At 47.2% G+C, this 19,508-nt stretch overlaps 1 protein-coding gene across 12 annotated transcripts in view; it reads left to right on the top strand.

Moving 5' to 3' along the window:
• EIF4G3 (eukaryotic translation initiation factor 4 gamma 3) overlaps positions 1-19,508 on the top strand; it is a 4,880,525-nt gene that overhangs the window by 4,736,381 nt on the left and 124,636 nt on the right. For all 12 annotated transcript variants that reach the window (XM_069610350.1, XM_069610349.1, XM_069610345.1 and 9 more), the window contains one exon: positions 5,738-5,884. In XM_069610350.1, coding sequence (XP_069466451.1) covers positions 5,738-5,884 — 147 coding nt within the window. The remainder of the gene's footprint in view (positions 1-5,737; positions 5,885-19,508) is intronic.

Raw genomic sequence — 19,508 nt, 5'->3', positions numbered from 1 at the left:
CCGATAAAATTTATGGACCAACAAAGGCATGTGGATGTGAGATCTGGGCTCCCAGGAATTTTCAGACCAAGGGTAACCCTTCCAGTGAACAAGGTATTCCAGCCTGCCCCGATGGTATCTGGAATCACAGATTTGGGCGACTTCATATTCATTCTCCGAGGAGCCAGTGGGTATAAAAACCTTCTTAGGGATGCAAGCCCATTCATCGGCCTGGAAAGGTTTCAGTTGGGAGGAATGAAATACTGGATGAACCCGTCGTAAGATCTCAGGGAGTTTGAGGCGAAAGGCCACTGGATTGGCCTTGTGTAGGATTTCGTAAGGACCAAGGTAACATGTAGATAGTTTAGAGGGTCTCACCCATCTGGGTAAGAATTTTGTGGAGAGCATGACCTTAGAACCGACTTCCCAACAGGGTACCGGCCTTCGATGTTTGTCAGCCTGATTCTTATTTCGAAGGGCCGTCTCCTGCAGGCTTAACTTGGCTTTGTTGTGAGCTTCATGAATAAGAGCCAGGGAAGACTATACTGCAGGAATGCTAGATGTCAATCCAGAAATTGGCAAAATTGGGTGGGGATGGTAGCCATAGGTACCAAAAAATAAAAATGCCTAAAGCTGAATGTGTGGTATTATTGTAGGAGTATTCTGCGGTGGGTAGAAGGGACACCCAGTTATCTTTCTGTGAGTTGATGAAGCAGCAAAGGTACTGTTCCAGAATTCTGTTTAAGCGTTCGGTTTGACAATTTGATTGAGGGTGAAACCCGGAGGACAGAGCTCTTTCTATCCCTAATTTCTCGCAGAAGGCTTTCCAGAAATGAGAAGTATACTGAGAGCCTCTGTCAGATACTATTTTAGTGGGGATACCATGGAGCCGGTACACATCTTTGACAAACACCTCTGCCATCTCGGTGGCAGTAGGAACTCCTGGTAATGGAGAAAAGTGTGCCAGTTTAGTCAAGGAGTCTACAGTCACCATGATGCAAGTACAACCTTGGGACTTCGGCAAGTCTACTATGAAATCTGTAGACAATGTCCTCCAAGGACCAGAGGGTACAGGACTGGGCTCTAGAAGACCCAACGGTCTTTGGGTAGGAGTCTTACTACGAAGGCAAATAGAGCAAGATTGAATGTATTGAGTACTATCTTTTGACATGGTTGGCCAATAGAAATGTCTTTGGAGGCGATCCAACTTGCACTTAAGTCCTCTGTGTCCAGCGATCCTAGATTCATGACACCAAAAGAACGCCACCTTCCTCAAAGATGGCGTGGGTAGGTACAGTTTACCGTTAACGGTGTAGAGACCACTCTTAACATCGTAATTAAGGTTTTTTTGGGTGTCTTTCGATTTCGAAGGCTCCTCCTGAGGCATCTCTAACTTGTTGAAGAAAGGTGGAGAGAATGCAGATTCTTTTGGATCGAGGAAACATGAGCTCTTTGGTGGATTCGATGTCTGTCATATAATCGCTGCGTCTGGAAAGGGCGTCGGCCAAAAGATTCTGAGAGCCTGGTATGTAAGAGATATCAAATTCAAACTGTGCAAAAAAATGGGCCCACCTGGCCTGACAAGTGTTGTAACATTCAAACTGTCTCTGAACCTGAAGGTTCTTGTGATCCGTGCGAATGTTGAACGGGTGAACACCCCCTTGAAGTAAATGGCGCCACTCTAGGTAGGCTAGCTTCATGGCCACGAGTTCCCGCTCGATAACAGAATAATTCTTTTGGCTACTAGTGAGTGTCTTGGAAAAATAAGAAACATTATGTTCCTTATCTCCACAGCATTGCAGTAAAACTGCTCCTACTGCTGCTGAGGAGGCATCGGTCTCTAGGATGAACGGGAGGCTCTGATCTGGTTGACGAAGTATGGGGGCTGAACAAAAGGACTGTTTCAGTCTACAAAAACTATCTTCAGCATCCTTGGACCATTTAAAGGGTAATGAAGATTTCTTTAGGAGAGAGGTGATGGGTAAAACCTGTTGGGAGAAGTTGGGGATGAATTTCCTATAGAAATTGGCCAATCCGAGAAACTTCTGGACCTCCTTGACAGTCTTGGGTGATGGCCATTCCAGGATGGAGGAAACCTTTTGAGGGTCCATGGATACGCCTACTTCTGACAGAATGAAAGCCAAGTACGGGATAGAGGAAGTAGAGAACACACATTTGCTGAGTTTCACAGAAAGATGGTTGGCTTGCAATCTGCGGAACACCTCTCTGACATGTTCCTCATGTTCTTCGGGGTTTTGTGAGAACACCAAAATGTCATCCAAGTATATAATTGTGGTTTGACAGAGAAGGTCAGAAAAAAGACGGTCCATGAATCTTTGAAAAATTGAGGGAGCATTAACTAACCCGAAGGGCATCACTTGATACTCATATAGACCAAGGGGTGTGCGAAAAGCCGTCTTCCATTCGTCTTCTTTAGCTATTCGGAGTAAGTGATATGCATTCCTTAAATCCTACTTGGTAAAGATTGTGGCTCCCTGAACTGCTTGGATGATATCTGAGATCAATGGCATAGGATAACGGTCTTTAATCGTGACTTTGTTCAGACCCCTGTAGTCTATGCAGGGTCGTAGTTCTTGGGTTCCCCTCTAGGGAATGAAGAACAAGGACGCACCTGCTGGAGATTTAGATGGTTGAATGAGATGGTTGGCGAGATTCTTATCCAGGTACTCCTTTAGGAATCTCTTTTCCTCTAAAGACGAAGGGTACATACGTCCAAAAGGGACTAATGCCTCAGGTATGAGTTCAATGCAGCAATCTTCGGTGCAGTGAGGAGGTAGTTCAAGCGGAATCCTTTCAGTGACTACTTCCGAGTAGTCCTTAAGATAAGTGGGCAAGCAGTGTATGGCACTATTCTCCGAACTACATACTGCCTTGATGATTTCAAAATTAGGCCCAGGAAGACAAGTCTCTTTGCATTACGGGGATTGAAATCTTAGAAGGTTTTTTGCCCAGTTGATGGTTGGATTGTGTCTACGCAACCACCCAATGCCTAGAATTAAAGGAAAATGGGCGATGTGGAACACAATCTTCTCAGAATGTTGGTGGACTTTCATGATGAGTTCTTCAGTGGTATGAGTGATTAAGCCGGAACTGAGAGGTTCACCATCAACTCCTTCGACCTTTTGCTCTTCAGACTTGGCTACACGAGGTAGCCGAATATTTTAAGCTCACTGTGTGTCCATGAAATTACCAGCGGCCCCGCAATCCAATAAAGCTTGGGTCTGGATGTCGGATTCACCAATTCTCAGAGAAATGTTGATAACCATGAGGCGGGAGTCTTCCGGAGTGAGGTAAGACGTCACTGAAAGAGTGGCGAAAGGACTAAGATGCGCCCCTCGGAAGTTAGTCCTTACACTTACGGAGGGTGATCGTTTCCCGATCGTCTAGGGGGAACCTCAGGGCAGTCCGTGAGCAGATGCGTAGAGGCACCACAGTACATGCACATGGAGCCATCTCTTCTTCTCTTCCTTTCTTCTGGTGTAAGAGGTGCCCAAGTTGTGCCAATTTGCATGGGTTCCTCTCTTGCTTGTCGTGAAGTCGAGGAGGAGGTGGAAGAAGGTGCTTCAGGGAAAGACGGGATGTTTCTGTTCTTCCTTCTTTCCGAGCGACGTTCATTCAGTCGAAAATCAATCCGTAGTAGCGCAGTAAGTAGGTCTGCAAACGTTGGGGGCCGGGCAATGCGAGCAAGTTCATCCTTAAATTCCTCCTTTAAGCCTCTGCGAAATATGACGTATTGTGCCTGCTCTTGCCACCCTGCCTCAGATGCTACTTGCTTAAATGACGTGATGTAGGACAACAGATCTGAGTTCCCTTGTTTGATGTCCAAGAGGTCTTCAGAGGCTATGTAAGTGGCCTTGGTTCTCAAAAAGGTTTGTTGAGAAGTGCCTTGAAGGCATTGTAATCTTGGAGAACCGGATCACTTTGGTTGACTAACGGAGTGGCCCAGCTCAGGGTATTTCCAGTCATGTGGGTTGTCATGAACCCTACTTTAGCATGGTCGGAGGAAAATGTATGGGTTCGAAAAGCGAAATGAAGATTGCAGGCATCCAGGGATTCTTTCACCCTTTTGGGTGTTCCATCAAATTTTCCTGATACCAATGGGAGTGGAGGAAGATCATTAGAGGCTTGTTCCCTCTCAGTCATCTTCTGGTGTAATGTTGTATTGGCACTCTTAAGGTTTTGAACCTCGAGGTTCAAATTTTGGACAGCTGCTACCAGTTCCTGGAGCTGTTGTGGCGTGGCCATGATGGTCTGTGGGCGCTGCAAACTATTCCTCAGAGGAAAACTCCGTCTCCCCTTCTTCCCCTTCCTCCTCACCTTGAATCTTTGATTTGGAATCCCTCTTCTTCTTGTTTCTTAAAGATGGCTTCTCCTTCTTTTTTAGTAGATAGGGACGGGCACGGAAGGACACCACAGTGTCACTAAATAGTGGGCTGTGGACGGATCCCCGTGCATGTCAGCTCAGGGGAAAAAGCCTGAGGCATAAAAAAAACCCTGCACCAGATCTGAAGTTGTTGTAGATAGTGGCACTGAGATGCCGTTGTCCGAGACTCCAAAACAAGAAAAGATGGTTCGAGGGAGATAAGCCGGACGTGGTCAGAACAGCTGTAGAAGGAGGGCAAACAGTGTTCACAGTAAGTTGAAGGGCGAGTTGAATGAAAGTGAAACACATGGGATGGCAATGCGAAGCCGGAGAAGGCAGGAGCGAAGCAGAGGAGAGAGCGCCAGCGAAGCGGCAAAGAGGGAGAGAAGGGGAGAAGCAAGAAGGCAGAGGAAGAAAGGCGGTAACTACCGCAAGGGAAAACACAGGGAGCGTTACCAACAAGAGAAAGCCTAACGTTGCAACGCGTCGAAAAGACGGAAGTACAAGGCTAAATACTTCCGGTGGGGAGACGCGCAACAACAACTAGACCAAAAAGGCACGTAGAAGGAATGAACGTGTCGGAACCACTAGCGGCGACCATTCTTCCATCGATCCCAGATACGCCACTTGCTCCGTGGCATAACACTTGTTAACATAATGTGATCATTTGTTGTCTGTTCAGATATCCTTGAGGAAAATGTGTTAATCATCAACATATGATTAGTTCTACTCAATTTTGGATACGCTGCTTTGCAGTCAGACAACTTTCACTAATTTTAGCATTCATTAAATTTTTGACTTCTACTTAAGAAATTACTTTAGTGTAATTTACTTTGCAGTAATTACTTCAAATTTGTACTTCACATTTCTTTTTAATGTAGGGGTCCCCTATGCCTCCCCTTTCCCTTCACTACTACCCCTACCCTAAACCCCTCCCCGCCCACTTTTAACCACTACTACCTTTTTAAATCGAAATACATTCAAAGTAATTACTTCAATAATTGCTGGTGTTAAAGCCACTGGATACCTAATTAATAGTTGAAAATTAATGATTTTGTTTTAGTGATGTATTATGAATCTTAATTTGATCTTTTTACATTCTTTGCAGGATTTGGTGTGTAAAGATTCTTTTTTAACTGCATTGTGCTTTTAAAAAAAAGAATAAAAATTTAAAATTTAAATCTTCTGTTTTTAAGGAGAAATGTGTTGCCTTTTTAATTCTAATGGCCAAAAGTGCCCGAAACTACATGCCAATTATCCAGAGCCAAAATGTGCTACATTTAGGTGTAGATAAGTACATAATAAATGCAGTTATTGCTTTGGATCTTTGATGCTTTGATCAGTAATTTTCAATTTTTTATTCTTTCTGCAAAGGAGATAGTTCTTCATTTCGTGTCGATACTGCGATTATTAAGCAGAGAGTGCCTGTATTACTCAAGTACCTAGACTCTGATACTGAGAGGGAACTAGAAGCACTTTATGCACTACAAGCATTGATAGCAAAACTTGATCAACCTGCCAGTAAGTATCCAGTATTCGTCCTCTGTCCTGTTTTGTACAATAACGTGCATGCACACTCCGATTGCCTAAACTTCGGAAGCTTTCAGAGTGCGTTTGTCCATGTTTCTTTGTGATGGCATTGCTTGTTAGGTCAAATATTCTCTTGGGCCACAAAATTGAACTGTGCTGGTTTGATTTTAGAATTGTATTTTTTGTGTACACTATTGTAAGGTCGGCAACTAGGGGCAAGTAGCAAAGCAATAAAATCAGATTGATGCTCACACCTTTATTGAGGCACTGCAAAGTACTTGAGCAGCAGTAGCAGCACAGACAAGCAAATGCAATAACAGGGCAACATCGAACTGATGCATCAGATACAATGCAATATGTTAGCTCTATTTTCAAGAGGAGTTACACCTGATCTTGTGGCTTTTTTATTATTGTGATATATCTTATTGTGTTCTATTATTATTGTAGTAATGTATTGGTGGATTACCTTTTATAGTGGTAAAACTCTCCTCAGAATATAGTCTAACACCTGTCCTTTTTATCCCAAGGTTATTCACAATACCAGATACTGGATTATTACACTTAATTTGGGGCGGTACCTCTACCCTCCAGCACCTTATCTACGATGTTGATGTATGCCCTGGTGGCTGAACTGCACAGCTGTAAATGGGCAAAATGAAATACTGCACACTCGTTCACTTTCTAACTATAGAGTTCACATCAGATTATTCACATGGAAACATTTATTATCACGCAAATGTCTGTACAGATCAAATAGAATGACCAAATGCCACAAAATGCATCAGAACATTTTTTATGATGTCTTTATCGTGACAGATAAACTTAGCAATTACACATGACAACAGCTATGCATAGAACAGATTTGCTAGTGCAAATGTTTTAAAAACAAAATGCAAAAGGCACATTTCAAAAATAGAATGAGCTGTAACCAGCCCTAGCAACCCGACCTTGAAAGCAAAGAATTTGCCAAGAATTAAGCTTTATGAAAATGAAACTGTAAAGCAATCTTGTAAATTCGGAACTGCATGCACTTATAACATTGAAACATTACACATGAAACAACCCATTTGTGACCGACTATCGGACAGGCAAATCCAGCACACCCTCACTTCGACCTATATTTAGCAAAAAATGGGCGAGATTCCTTGCAACACTGAACTTGGGAATCCCTCTCCCTTGGTGCGCCCAATGATAAGGATTATCAGGACCTCAGGAAACCTGCCAGCACTGTCTCAGCAAAGCGTCTCAGACTGCCTGTCTCAGCCCAGCACTCGAGGATCCCTCAAGAATGTCACTCCCTGGATGCCGGTAGATGTCTGCCCAGCACACCCTATAGCTGTCCCTTTTATGATCTCCCCCTGTCAGTCAACAGAAATCCTTCCCCTCGACCAGAACATGTCTCTTCATCCGTCCTGCTCAGTATTTTTCCCATTGCAAGTGACTCTCCTGCTACATTACAAATGTAACATCTTCTTCTCCACCATTGGATCTTTCATGGATTCACATGCTTAGAATATTCCCCGTCGTCAGTCTGGGAACCCTTGGTACATTTATAAAGACGTTTCCCATAGGAAAAAATGTCGACACTTTTGTGTCCTATCTATGTCGTTTTGGCCCGCTTACGCCTGCCCCAATAGGACATTGCCGTATAAATATCTCCGCCCCGTGGCTCCCTTCAGATTTCAACCGTCTTCCAAAGTAGTGGGATCACCTTGTGTCATCTGCTATTTTTCTTTCCCAATGTCTGGCAAGGCGTTATTCCGTCCGTGTGCTACATGGGGATTAAAAAAGGTGTACGAAGGAGATGGTCATATGAACTGTCTGTATTGTCTCCATCCTCATCATTCGGTGGACAATTGTGAAATTTGTAAAGGCTTCTCGCAGAAGACCCTGAAAGACCGAAATAGACGTCTGGTGACGTGGCTGAATGACGGAGCGGGAGCGTACTCTCCCTCGGAGGTAGGCTCTACATATAGTTTGGCCTCGAGAGCTAAATCTCCAGTGGTCCCCTGCCGCTCTGTATCTGCAGAGCCGCCGGCAAAGAAGTCACGTTCGACGGAGAAAAGTTCCTCTGAGAAACATTCTACGCGGGAATCGTCATCAAAAACAAAAGCTTCGCCTTCTTCCTCCTTGTCAAAAAAGGAGAGAAAAGACCTGTTAAAGACCTCCTCAAGTAACCATCATAGGTCATCCTCGAGTTGAGATTTGTCGAAGCATAAGTCAAGCTCAAAAAAGGCGGGAACGCCTCAGGATTCTGTGCCACAACCACCGTTGTCGTCGACGGGAGTTCGATCATTGATGCCCTCATTACCATCAACGCAGAGCATTCCTGCAGTAGCTCTGTCGATTCAGACGACGACGACTGTTGAGAAGTTGGCATCGTCGACGGTGGCCCCTCCAGAAGGCTGGCAGCCGGAGGTGTACAATCCGATCTTACTAGAGACCCTGTTGCAACAGGAGGCAGCCTTTTCCATATCATCCGTAGAAGATGACCGTGAACCGGTGGTTGGGCCAACGGAGCTTGGATTTCAGGGGGTCAGCTTGTTGACGGTCTCGAGTGGGCAAAGTATCCCAGTTACAACGCCTTTACTCAATCCCCAGGCGGTGTTGTCCTTGGAGGTATTGTCCACATTACAGACTCTATTAAGCCGATTGGACGCGAAGTTGCCTCGAGTTGGTGCTCCAGCAGTGGTACATGCTACGCCAGCCGACGACGAGCCAGGTCCTGCCCCCCGGTCAATGGCTAGGGTACCAACAGCCCTTCCGGCTAATGAAGATCCTCCACGCTCACACCCGGAGGAAGGAGAACTACCAGAGTCCGAGTCGGAACGAGGAGAGTCTTTATCAGACATATCATCATCCCCTTCAAGACACCCGACATGGGAGTGGGAGGCCGAGATGGAAGCTCCAAGAAGTCCGGCTCAACCATCACCGCCGGATGACATCGGTTCCTTCCACACAATGATGGGTAAGGCATGTACCAAGTTTGGCCTGGCCCAGGAGGAAGAAAAGAAAGACTGTTTCTTGTTTGATCATATGGGGAACAGGAGGAAGTCAGTTTTCGGTCCCCATTTTAGATCACGTATGGCAAGAGGGGTTACGAACCATGCGCCATCCGTTTTCGGAGCCTGCGGTTAAAGGTACTGGAAAAGAAATGTAAAGCTCTGGAGTCTACTCCAAAATGTTTGTCTACTCAACCTTCTCCGGAATCGGTGTATCAGCAGCTGCTACAAGAAAGGCGAGGTCACAACATAAATGTACAACCCCCCCGGACAACGAGGCCAGAAGGCAAGATGCCTTTGGCAAGAAGGTAGTGTCGATAGGAGCAACAACGGTAAAGGCAGCCAACTCTCTAGCTATTATTGTCACACTTTGCCTCAAATCTCACCTGTTTGTCTTTCGAAGTCTTGGACTGGTTCTTTTCCTTTTTCCGGACAGCTCAGGACTTGTAAAGACACAGGCGTGTATCCTCCGTCGCCAGCGTGTAGATTATTCTGAACGAGGGAGTCTGCGTTCAATTCCAGGAGGGAGCACAAGTAACTAAGGTCCCAGAAGGAAGGAGACCAGGAGATTCAATGGAAGAAGCGAGCGCTACGGGCAAAGGCCCTCGATAAGGGGGAGCGCTGAAGGAGACTAGGAAGAGAAGCTCTAAGATCCTGGACAGAGGGTAAGAGCACAGGAAAGTGCGAGCACACTTGCCGAAGTTCGGATGTCTAGCGTTGAGACTCGAAGTGCCGCGGGGGAGTGTCCATTTTCAAGGGACTGGCAAACTCCTGGAAACGCTAGCGTGGTACTCGCGCACTAACGTCGGCCATGTTGAGTGTGCCTTAGAGTGAGTATAGCAATGCCTTATGGACCACGGAGTCAAGAAGGGGCTGAAACGGCAAATCATGACAGCATGCCCCTTCTTAAACTGCGATCCTCCTGGTTTGCCCGGATGGGTTAAATGAAACCGTTGTAGCAAACGAGGGGCATTCATGTTGGACACTGGTTCCCATGTTTGCTCACTAGGTGGATATCCTTTACATTCCACCAAATATTGGAGGCGATCCCTTCTGTATCTGCAGTCACAAATCCTGGCAACTTCAAATTCGACCTGGTCATTGTTGATCACGGGGGTAGGTCGAGAAGAGGTCCTGGTGTCATGCAAATAAGGTTTCAGCAGGGACGTATGAAAAACTGGGTGAATCATTTTCCAGGATTGGGGCAATTGAAGCCTGAAGGCCATGGGGTTGATTATTTCTCTTATCGTAAAGGGTCCATAGATACGTGGAGCTAACTTGTTGGGTCTCAGATGTCTAGGTAAGAGCCTGGAGGAAAGCCAGACCTTATCTCCGATAGCATACTTAGGCCCTGGTCTTCTCCTGGAGTCAGCATATCGTTTTACTTTTTCCCTGGCCTTTTCCAAATGACTTTTCACATCCTTGTGTACTGTAACCAAATGGTCTATCCAGGAATCAACTTATGGAACAGGAGTGGGTTGAGGTAGCACAGTAGGTAGAAGTGAAGGGTGAAATCCCTGGGAGCAGAAGAACGGACTCGTCTTAATGGCTGTATGATCGGAGTTATTGTAAGCGAACTCAGCCACGGAAATCAAGACAGACCAATCATCCTGGACCTGGGAGGCAAAACATTGTAGATATTGTTCGAGTGTTTGGTTGACTCGTTCCGTAATTCCATTGGTCTGGGGATGATATCCAGAGGACAAGGCTCGTTGGATGCCTAACACCTTGCACAGATATTTCCAGAACTGGGAGATGTACTGGGGACCTGATCCAAAATGATTTTGGAAGGAAGGCCATGAAGTCTAAAGATGTGGTTTATGAAAATTCCTGCTATTTCTTCTGCTGAAGGTAGCTTTTCCAAGGGAGTAAAAATGGGCCATATGGGAAAACAGGTAGATGGTCACCATTATGGTCGTAAAGCCTTTGGAAGGAGGCAGTTCCAGGATAAAGTCAGTAGCAATAGTCGCCCAGGGACTGTCAGGTAATGCAGGCTGATATATAGGAGTCCTGCTGGTTTCTTATTGTCATGCTTATTCTGACAGCAGATTGCGCAAACTCAGATGTAATTTCTTACATCTTCAGCCATTCTGGGTCACCAAAAGTTCCTCTGAATGAGCCTGAGAGCTGCTGATATACCTCGATGCCCTGAGTGGAAGGTATCATGGCAGAGTTTTATGATCTTTAACCTCAGCTCTTGTGTAAGTATCGCTAAACTCTTTTCTTTGAACAGATATCCATCTTTCACTGAGAGTTTCCATCTATTTGTCTGAAGAAATTCCTTCCAGAGATCAGATGACGGTGTCGCAGAATGAATATTATCCATTAATGAATTTGCCTGGACTACAAAGACGGAATCGGAAACATGTTAGGAAGGGCACAAGTTTCCTCTGGTTCATAGTCCGGTCATCTGGACAAGGCATCAGCGATAATGTTGGTCACTCCAGGAACATGGTTTATCTGGAACTGATATTGAGTAAAAAAAAAAGGCCCAGCGAGCCTGACAACTGTTTCTACACTCTAAGGGCTGAAGAATTTGTAAATTCCTGTGATCAGTCCTGACTTGGATCGGAAATTTGGCCACCAAGAGCAGATGGCTCTGTAAAGGCCTGTCGGATAGTAACTCCTTCTCCAAAACAGAATAGTGGGTTTCATTGGGATTTAGAGTTCGGGATAGATAGGCGATGGGATGTTCTTTTTTGTCTTCTGATTCTTGTTTCAGAACAGCTCCTATGGCATAATCCGAGGCATCTGTTTCCACCAGGAAGGGTTTGTCAAGGTCAGGTTGTGCCAGGATGGGACCTCTGGTAAATCTTTGTTTTAGCTCCTGGAAGGCCGATTCTTGGTCTTTAGTCCAGTTAAAAGGGACGTCTTTCTTTAGTAAGGCGACTATGGGTTGTACAATAGCAGAAAAGGTAGGAATGAATTTCCGGTAGAAATTGGCAAGACCCAGGAAGGACTGTATCTGTTTTACAGATGTGGGACTGGGCCAAGATAGGATTGAGTCGACCTTGGCAGGATCCATTTTGAGTCCTCGAGGACCTAAGATGAACCCCAGGTAACGAACCGTTGAAACATGGAAGATGCATTTCTCCGGTTTAGCAAGTAGATTGTTCTTTAGTAAACGTTGTAGGACCATAGAAACCTGTTCTTGATGTATTGTTGGGTTCTTGGAGTAGATCGAGATGTCGTCCAACTAAATGATGACTAAGAGGAACAGCATGTCGGAGAACACTCTATCCATGAACCGTTGAAACACTGCTGCTTCATTAGATAACCCGAAAGGCATTACCAAGTACTCAAAATGCCCGAAGGGTGTCTTGAAGTCAGTTTTCCATTCATCACCTTCTCTTATGCGGATCAAATGGTAGGCTCCTCGAAGGTCAAGTTTGGTAAAGATCACAGCTCCTCAGACCGCTTCTAGGATATCTGAGATCAGTGGTAGCAGATAACGGTCCTTTTGAGTACATTGGTTGAGCCCCCTGTAGTCCAAACAGGGTCAAAGTTCCTTAGTATCCTTCTTAGGCACAAAGAATAAGGATGCTCCTGCTGGGGATTTCGATGGGCGAATGGTTCCGTTAGATAGATTAGTGTCCAAGTATTCACGTAGGGCTCTCTTTTCAGGTTCAGAAAGTATGAACATCCTTCCGAATGGTATGACTGTGGAGTCATCTGTTTCGATGGCACAGTCTTCGGGTCTGTGAGGAGCTAACGCTTGCACAATTTCTGAAGCAAATACATCCGAGAATCGTTGGTAAAACTCAGGTATCTGGGTGACAGTAGACACACTAATGGGTGGGTTCTTAGTCTCCTGGAGTTCCTGGACACAAGGTTGAGCCTTTTGTGTCAGACAATGCGAGAGACTATACTCTGATCCCAGGAACAAGGATCCCGCGGTCCAGTTAATGTACGGATTGTGTCTTTGAAGCCAGGGCATGCCTAGTACCATCGGATAGTGAGCGGCCTTTATTAGGTCGAAGTGTAGCATCTCTTGGTGGTTGTTTATGGACAGTAACAGTTCTGTGGTTTGTTGGGTTATGGGTCCTGAAGATAACGGACTTCCATCGATACCTTCGACCGCCTGGATGATGTCCTTGGTTTCTCGGGGGATATGATGTTTCAGGGCCCATTCATGATCGAGGAATATCTCCATTGCTCTGCAGTCCACCAAAGCCAGGATGGAATATGTTTCGTCCTTGGTCACTGATAGAAACACTTGAAGAATGACCAGATTGCTTGTGGTTTGACAGGGTTTACTTGGAGAAGACTTGGAGCATGAATCTTTCTCCCGAAGCTGGGCTCCGTTCAAGATCGGAAGCTGGCGTTTCCCGAACGCCTGGGAGGAGCTATTGGGCAATTTCTTACTAGGTGTTTGTCTGATGCACAATACATACATAGCCCCGTCTCAATCCTACGGGTTTTTCTTGTGGAGAAATGGGCCCCCGTAAGGAGCCAAGTTGCATCTGTTCAGGATCTGGCTGAGGACTGGGAGTCGTCTCCTTACGACTGGGATATTCCAATGGAACCTTTGTTGGCAGGAAACGTGTTTTTTTCTTTTCAGATTTTCTTTCCTGGATGCGGAAATCAATTTGCAATGGCAAGTCCAATAAAGCCTGGAACGAGCTTGGGCGTGCTACCGGGCGAGTTAATCCTTGATTTCATTGTTCAATCCACGGCGAAACAGTGTAAAACAGGCTTCTGGAGCCCAATCAGCCTCCTTGGCCAATTGTTTGAAACGGGTGACGTATGACAACATATCCTGAAACTCCAATAGCCTCTCTTGAGCACTGTAAACTTGCTCAGGTCGATCAAACATAGTTTTAAAGGCATCCACAAATCCTTCATAGTTGTCCAGAAGTGGGTCCCCTGCATTTACTGGAGGTGTTGCCCAGGCCAATGCTTTTCCTGAAAGATGGGAAATTATGAAGCCAACCTTGGCTCTGGGTGTTGAGAAGTAGTAGGGTTTAACCCTTTAAGTGCCAAGGGCGAGGTATCTCGTCCTTGGCAGTGCACACGCAGTGCCAAGGACGAGATAGCTCGTCCTTTTCGGCACCTTGTTTTGAGTGATCCTCACCCCAAATGGAGGTCCCCACCTCATGCAACCCTCCCTGGGGTCAGATGCCCCTTCCTAGGAGCAGATATCTGCCCCCAGGGAGGGTTGCATGAGGTGGGGCCCTCCATTTGGGGTGGGGGGGTGAGTGCCACCCCCCGTTGCATTATAACATTCGCTGCCAATTTAGGGTGCCCCTCAGACCCCCCTAAAAAGCAGCCTACGATTTTATATTATTTTCTTTGTTTACCCAACCGCGCCTGGCGCAGATGGGCACATTAGTGTGCCAATCTGCCCCCAGGGTGCCCAAACCCTACTGCCCCATGCATTGGGGGGCCTGTCCCACCATTTTTCGGAGCCCCCCCACCCCAAATGGAGGGGGGTGTACCTCACGCAGCCGTTTGTAGGAGGCCCAGGGAGGCCTGCATGAGGTGCCCCTGCCACCCATTTGGGGTGAGGGGGGAGAGGGCCCCCAAAAATGGTGGGACAGGCCCCCCAGTGGGTGGGGCAGTAAGGTTTGGGCACCCCGGGGCAAGATTGGCACACTAATGTGCCCCTCTGCACCGAGGCAAGTTTCGTAAACAAAGAAAAAAATGGAAAATGGTGGAATGCTTTTTAGGGGGGGCTGTGGGGCACCCCAAACGGTCTGGGAAGTTTCTAATGGGATGGGGCATTGACCCCCTCGCCCCCAGCCGCAATGGAGTGGGTGCCATGTCATGCAGCCCTCCCTGGGACCAGATATCTGCTCCTAGGAACAGATGCCTGAGCTCAGGGAGGAGTGCAGGACAGCCCCCCCCATTATCTGCCCCTGGGGAGGGCTACATGAGATGGGCCGCCCCTCCATTAGGCCATGTGTGGGTTCCCACGGGTGTCCTCTTTTGGAAAATGCATGGGGTTCCTTGTTTTCCTTGCTGGCTTCGACATCGTAGGCCCAAATCTGTAGGTTGCCCACATTAACAAAATGGGCAGTGGCGAAAGGCTTGGGATTACCAGTGCGTTACCCTTTTCCTTTTGCGCCCCCGGTAGGTGCACCCACACATGTGAGGTACCGTTTTCATCGGGACACGTGTGGGGACGCGGGAAGGTAGGCCATGTGTTGTTGGCGGTGTGTTTCGGTGGGTGGCCAGAGCGAAATGTCTGAGAATTGTCTGCATTTCCAGCCAATTTCAGAGACATTTCCCTGTGTCCACTCACCGAAAAACGTCGCCAACAACAGATGTCATACCTTCTCGCGTTCCCACAGGTGTCACGACGAAAAAGGGGGCGCAAAAGGAAAAGGGTAACCCGCTGGTAACCCCAAGCCTTTCGCCACAGCACAATTTGTTCATGTGGGCAACCTACAGATTTGGGCCTAGGGTGTCGAAGCCAGCAAGGAAAACAGGGAACTCCATGAATTTCCCAAAAGAGGACACGCGTGGGAATGCGCAGAGGTCTGACTTGCGCAAAGCGGCCCAGAATTTATTACCCAGAACCCCAGACAAAGTGAACATTGTGTTTTTTCCCCACCAAATATCACACTTTGTCGGGGATTGTGGCTAATAAAAACTGGGGCAATTTGCGCAAGGCAGACCTCTGTGGATTCCCACGGGTGTCCTCTTTTGGAAAATGCATGGGATTCCCTGTTTTCCTTGCCGCCTTCGACACCCTAGGCCCGAATCTGTAGGTTGCCAACATGAACAAAATGGGCAGTGGCGAAAGGCTTGGGGTTACCAGTGGGTTACCCTTTTCCTTTTGCACCCCCAGTAGGTGCACCCACACATGTGAGGTACCATTTTCATCGGGACACCTGTGGGAACGCGAGAAGGTAGGCCATGTGTTGTTGGCAGTGTGTTTCGATGGGTGAGCCGAGCGAAATGTGCGGAAAATGCGTTTATTTTCCCACATTTCGGACTTTGCAGGGGTGTTCCGGGTAATAAATTCTGGGGCGATTTGCGCAAATCATACCTCTGCGGATTCCCACGGGTGTCTTCTTTTCGGAAATGCATGTGGGTCCCTGTTTTTCTTGGTGGCTGCAACACCCCAGGCCTAAATCTGTACGTTGGCTCCCCAAACGCTTTGGGGGGGATAGCAGTGGTTTTGCCTTATTCCTTCGCGCCCAGGTAGGTGCACCCACACATGTGAGGTACCGTTTTCATCGGGACACCTGTGGAAGGCGGGACGGTAGGCCATGTGTTGTTGCAGGCGTGTTTCGATGGGTGAACCGAGCCAAATGTGCGGAAAATGCATTCTTTTCCCCACATTTCGGACTTTGCAGGGGTGTCTGGGTAATATATTCTGGGGCGATTTGGGCATATCATACCTCTGCGGATTCCCACGGGTGTCCTCTTTTCAGAAATGCATGGGGTTCCCTGTTTTCCCTGGTGGCTAGGACACCCGAGGCCCATATCTGTATGTTGTGCCGGTCGAGAGAGCGTCTCAAATTCCAGTCAGAAAACAGACTTGGGGTTACTTGTGTTTTAGGCTTTCCCCTTGGTGGCCAGGTAGGTGCACCCACACATGTGAGGTACCGTTTTCATCGGGACACCTGTGGGAACGCGGGACGGTAGGCCATGTGTTGTTGGGGGCGTGTTTCGATGGATGAGCCGAGCAAAATGTGTGGAAAATGCGGGTTTTTTTTCTCCACATTTCGGACTTTGCAGGGGTGTCTGGGTAATAAGTTCTGGGGCGATTTGGGCATATCGTACCTCTGCGGATTCCCACTGGTGTCCACTTTTCGGAAATGCATGGGGTTCCCTGTTTTCCCCGGTGGCTTGGAAACCCGTGGCCCATATCTGTATGTTGCGCCGGTCGGCACAGCATCTCAAATTCCGGTCAGAAAACAGACTTGGGGTTACTTGTGTTTTAGGCTTTCCCCTTGGCGGCCAGGTAGGTGCACCCACACATGTGAGGTGCTGTTTTCATCGGGACACCTGTGGGAATGCGGGACGGTAGGCCATGTGCTGTTGGGGGCGTGTTTCGATGGGTGAGCCGAGCAAAATGTGCAGAAAATGCGTTTTTTCCGCCACATTTCGGACTTTGCAGGGGTGTTTGGGTAATAAATTCTGGGGCGATTTGGGCATATCATACCTCTGCGGATTCCCACGGGTGTCCTCTTTTCGGAAATGCATGGGGTTCCCGGTTTTCCCCGGTGGCTTGGACACCCGCGGCCCATATCTGTATGTTGTGCCGGTCGGCAGAGCGTCTCAACTTCCGGTCAGAAAACAGACTTGGGTTTACTTGTGTTTTAGACTTTCCCCTTGGCGGCCAGGTAAGTGCACCCACACATGTGAGGTACCATTTTCATCGGGACACCTGTGGGAACGCGGGACGGTAGGCCATGTGTTGTGTTTGTGTGGTTTTCATAACGTTTTGACCCATTTGCTGGTGGCCTTTGTCACACAACCCTTTAATTTCCCAAATGTGACCTACATTTAGTCGCTGCTTTAGGCACCATACACTTTTGTAACCTGCACAAGGCACCTACCCTTGAAAAGGTCTGCCTGTGCTCTTTCAAAAAATGCATGCTTGCCGTTCCTCACCAGATTGGTTTTCCCGATTTACACATGCTAAGTGCGTCTGTTCAGGCCGTGAGCGTAAAACTCCTGTGTACCATGGCTCAGTGTTTGGCTTGTGGTATTGCTTGTTTTGTAAAACACTACAAAAAATGTGTGCTCTCCTAACTGCAAGAGTTGGGGGAATGTAGCGGAGCATTGCTTTTCTCAAAATTCATAGAAGCCATTGCCGTACCAAGCCAACCATGTCCAACACATACCTTTTTGTTCAGTCATTTTCCCGCTTTTCCCCCAATCTATGGCAGTTTCCCCTACCTAGTTGTTGCCTGACCTACGCAAATCACCCCTTCCTAAACTTGGAATTTTGTCTACTTTTCAGAAATATATGCCTTTCTGTCCTCCAATTCGGCTTTCCTACCCTTTTCTTCCATTCCGTCCATGCATGTCCAATTGGCAAAAATGGTCAAAATCGCCTACCTCTCGCAAAACGGTTGATAACCACATCAAAATAATTATTTTCCATTTCCACTCAACCTGTTCGTGAAAGCCAGGAAATCGGGGAACTCAGCACAGCAAACCATTTGTTCCTAGCTCTTACAAGGAAAAAAACCACAGGCTTCTTTGTACATCATTTTATTGGCATTTTTTGATAAAAACCCAACATTTTCGCCCTTTTTGCTTATTTTCTCTCACCCCCCTACAGCAACCAAGGATTCCTGGGTGGCGTTACGACCGCCTGTGGGAAAAAAAGGAGCCAAATTTGGCCGACATATCTCATGTAACAAAAAAAGTTACAAGCCATTGAATGGCCACATACCGAAATCAACAAAAAAGGCCCTGGCACTAGGGAGAAATACGCATGGCACTTAAAGGGTTAAAGGTAAAATGAACCAAACACGAGTCGAGAAAGGAACGCAATGTTTTGGTGGTTCTGTCGTATTTGTCCACAATACGCCCTACTATGGCGTTTTCTTGGAAGGCAGAGTCCCTGGAGAGAACGATGTTGTTTCAAGGCGGCATTTTCCGCCTTTAAGTTCTGTACTTCAGTTGTCAGCTCTTGCATACCTCTCATGAGGTCTTGGACGGCGGATTCCATTGTAGAATCAATATTCAATCCTTGGCGTCTCAAACTGTCACACTTTGCCTGAAATCTCACCTGTTTGTCTTTCGAAGTCTTGGACTGGTTCCTTTCCTTTTTCCGGACAGCTCGGGACTTGTAAAGACACGGGCGTGTGTCCTCCGTCGCCAGCTTGTAGATTATTCTGACCGCGGGAGTCTTCGTTCAATTCCAGGAGGGAGCACAAGTAACTAAGGTACCGGAAGGAAGGAGACCAGGAGATTCAATGGAAGAAGCGAACGCTACGGGCGAAGGCCCTCGATAAGGGGGAGCGCTGAAGGAGACTAGGAAGAGAAGCTCTAAGATCCTGGACAGAGGGTAAGAGCACAGGAAAGTACGAGCACACTTGCCAAAGTTAGGAAGTCTAGCGTTGAGACGCGAAGCGCCGCGGGGCCGTGTCCTTTTTCAAGGGAATGGCGAACTCCTGGAAACGCTAGCGCGGTACTCGCGCACTAACGTCGGCCATGTTGAGTGTGCCTTAGAGGGAGTATAGCAATGCCTTATGGACCACGTAGTCAAGAAGGGGCTGAAACGGCGAATCATGACAATTATGGCGAGATACAACAGAGAGATGTGGCATCGTTTAGCCCCCATACTGGAACATCTACAGGACGGGCACAGAAAATCTGCTATGTTGCTGGTGCGTGAGGGGGAAGAGACGTCAAAGCACTGAATAAACATCACCATAGACCTGGCGGAATTAGGTTTTAAACAAATAAACAATGGAGTGGTTTTGAGGAGGCAATCCTGGCTCAAATGCACAAACTTTCGACCAGAAAAACAATATAAAGTGCGCAATATGCCTTTTGAAGGGGAACAATTATTTGGGCAGAAAGTAGACGAGGCCTTAAAAGGCATGAAAGAAGACTCAGACACAGCACGCTCTCTTGGAGCCTTTCAGAGTGGCAGATGTTTTCGTTCTTTTCATCCCTTTAGAAGGACATCAGGAAATTAC

The sequence above is a fragment of the Ambystoma mexicanum genome, chromosome 8, assembly GCF_040938575.1.
Source record: "Ambystoma mexicanum isolate Mex_15411 chromosome 8, UKY_AmexF1_1, whole genome shotgun sequence".
NCBI classification, from domain to species: domain Eukaryota; kingdom Metazoa; phylum Chordata; class Amphibia; order Caudata; family Ambystomatidae; genus Ambystoma; species Ambystoma mexicanum.
Note: the sequence above shows the minus strand (reverse complement) of the source record. Positions and strands in the feature narration are given on the sequence as shown.